Here is a 1,294-nt window from a genome sequence, read left to right on the forward strand (position 1 = left end):
AAAGATTCCCTTCACACCTGACTGGCTTAGCTTGCTGTTTAGGCAGGAGGTCAAGGGCATTATAGAAGAACAAAGATATTTAACTTATTCCCTCGTGCAGTCTGTACTATGTTTCTCTTACCATATTTAAAAACCTCCCTAGCTCCACTGGGTCTATGCCTTCTGCTCAACCCATTCCCATTAGAAAGTACTCCTGTCCTGCGGAAGTTTGGCTCGAGAGAGTGAGACCTTTTCTTTCTGGCTGTCCTCTCAGAAGACATCTTCTGTTCTCTCCTGTTCTTCAGCACTCCCGTGGCTGGGGAGCACAGCTGGCTCCCAGCTGTGGGCTCTGACAGCAGACTCCCAATATTTGCACTGTCTCTCCTCTGACAATCTGGGGTGGAATTGGCCTCTAGATACTTCAGCTTAAGCATATCCTCCTCAGAGGAGCGGCCTGAGGAGATTTCGCTCCCAAGGTCTCTGTGTTGGGCTCTGGAACGGCGACTGGCTGCAACGAGAGAGAAGCTTTTGGTGTTGGCAGCAATTTCCTTCAAGGTCTCCAGACTCAGTGGAACAGCAGCAAAGTCTGCAAGTGCCTTTTTCCCATGCAAGTCTAGAGAGGTGGGGGAACGCAGCCTGGGAGTCATCTTTCCTGCAGCAACACCTGTTGGTTTCTGCTAAAAAAATTGCGGCATAATCTGCTTTTCATTCACAGCTTTCCCCTTCAAAGCATTTTCAAACATGTGGAAGACATTAAATTCCACCTGAAATATTGTTACAACAGCTTTTATGTATAGAGAAATAAAGGCGAAGCTTTTCCTTTGTGTTTCTCCCTTATAGATAGAGCCATGGCTACAAAATGAGACAGTGACCAAGAGATTGATGCGCTCCTAACTCTCCCTTCTGTTCCAGGGTGCTGAGTGAAATCGGTCTCGCCAGATAGTCGTCAAATCAGGGCCCAGCAGATCAGTTAACGGCGTAAGCGATCATCCTGCACGACACAGGTCCCCTCACACCAGAGCACGCATTGTATGGTGCATTCCTATTTACAACGCCTGTCACGCTGCTGGACACACTAGAGACTGCATGGCTCACCCAGAAGGAGAGCCCAAATTGGAGGTGACAGCTAGGCCTTGGACTCTTAAGTGAATCCCAGGCCTTAAAAGCCAAGGCCAGTGCTCTAGGAGCGATTTTATTGCCTGCCAAGGTTTACCTTCCTCACATGCAACAGATTTAGCTGCTGTGCACGTTCTGCCGTTACCAGAGAAGGTGCTAACCACAACAAACATGCCTTGAATTCGGTTGCTGCCATACT

General features: G+C 48.5%; 1 protein-coding gene across 1 annotated transcript in view; it reads right to left on the reverse strand.

The window, feature by feature from the left end:
• Positions 1-370: 370 nt before the first annotated feature.
• Positions 371-1,294, reverse strand: part of KIF19 (kinesin family member 19) — a gene marked incomplete at both ends in the record, with an annotated part of 11,816 nt that continues 10,892 nt past the window's right edge. Inside the window, 1 exon segment of the mRNA XM_010291545.1 lies at positions 371-592. Within this exon segment, the coding sequence (XP_010289847.1) occupies positions 371-592 (222 nt within the window).

Source organism: Phaethon lepturus, unplaced genomic scaffold (genome assembly GCF_000687285.1).
Source record: "Phaethon lepturus isolate BGI_N335 unplaced genomic scaffold, ASM68728v1 scaffold47337, whole genome shotgun sequence".
NCBI lineage: Eukaryota > Metazoa > Chordata > Aves > Phaethontiformes > Phaethontidae > Phaethon > Phaethon lepturus.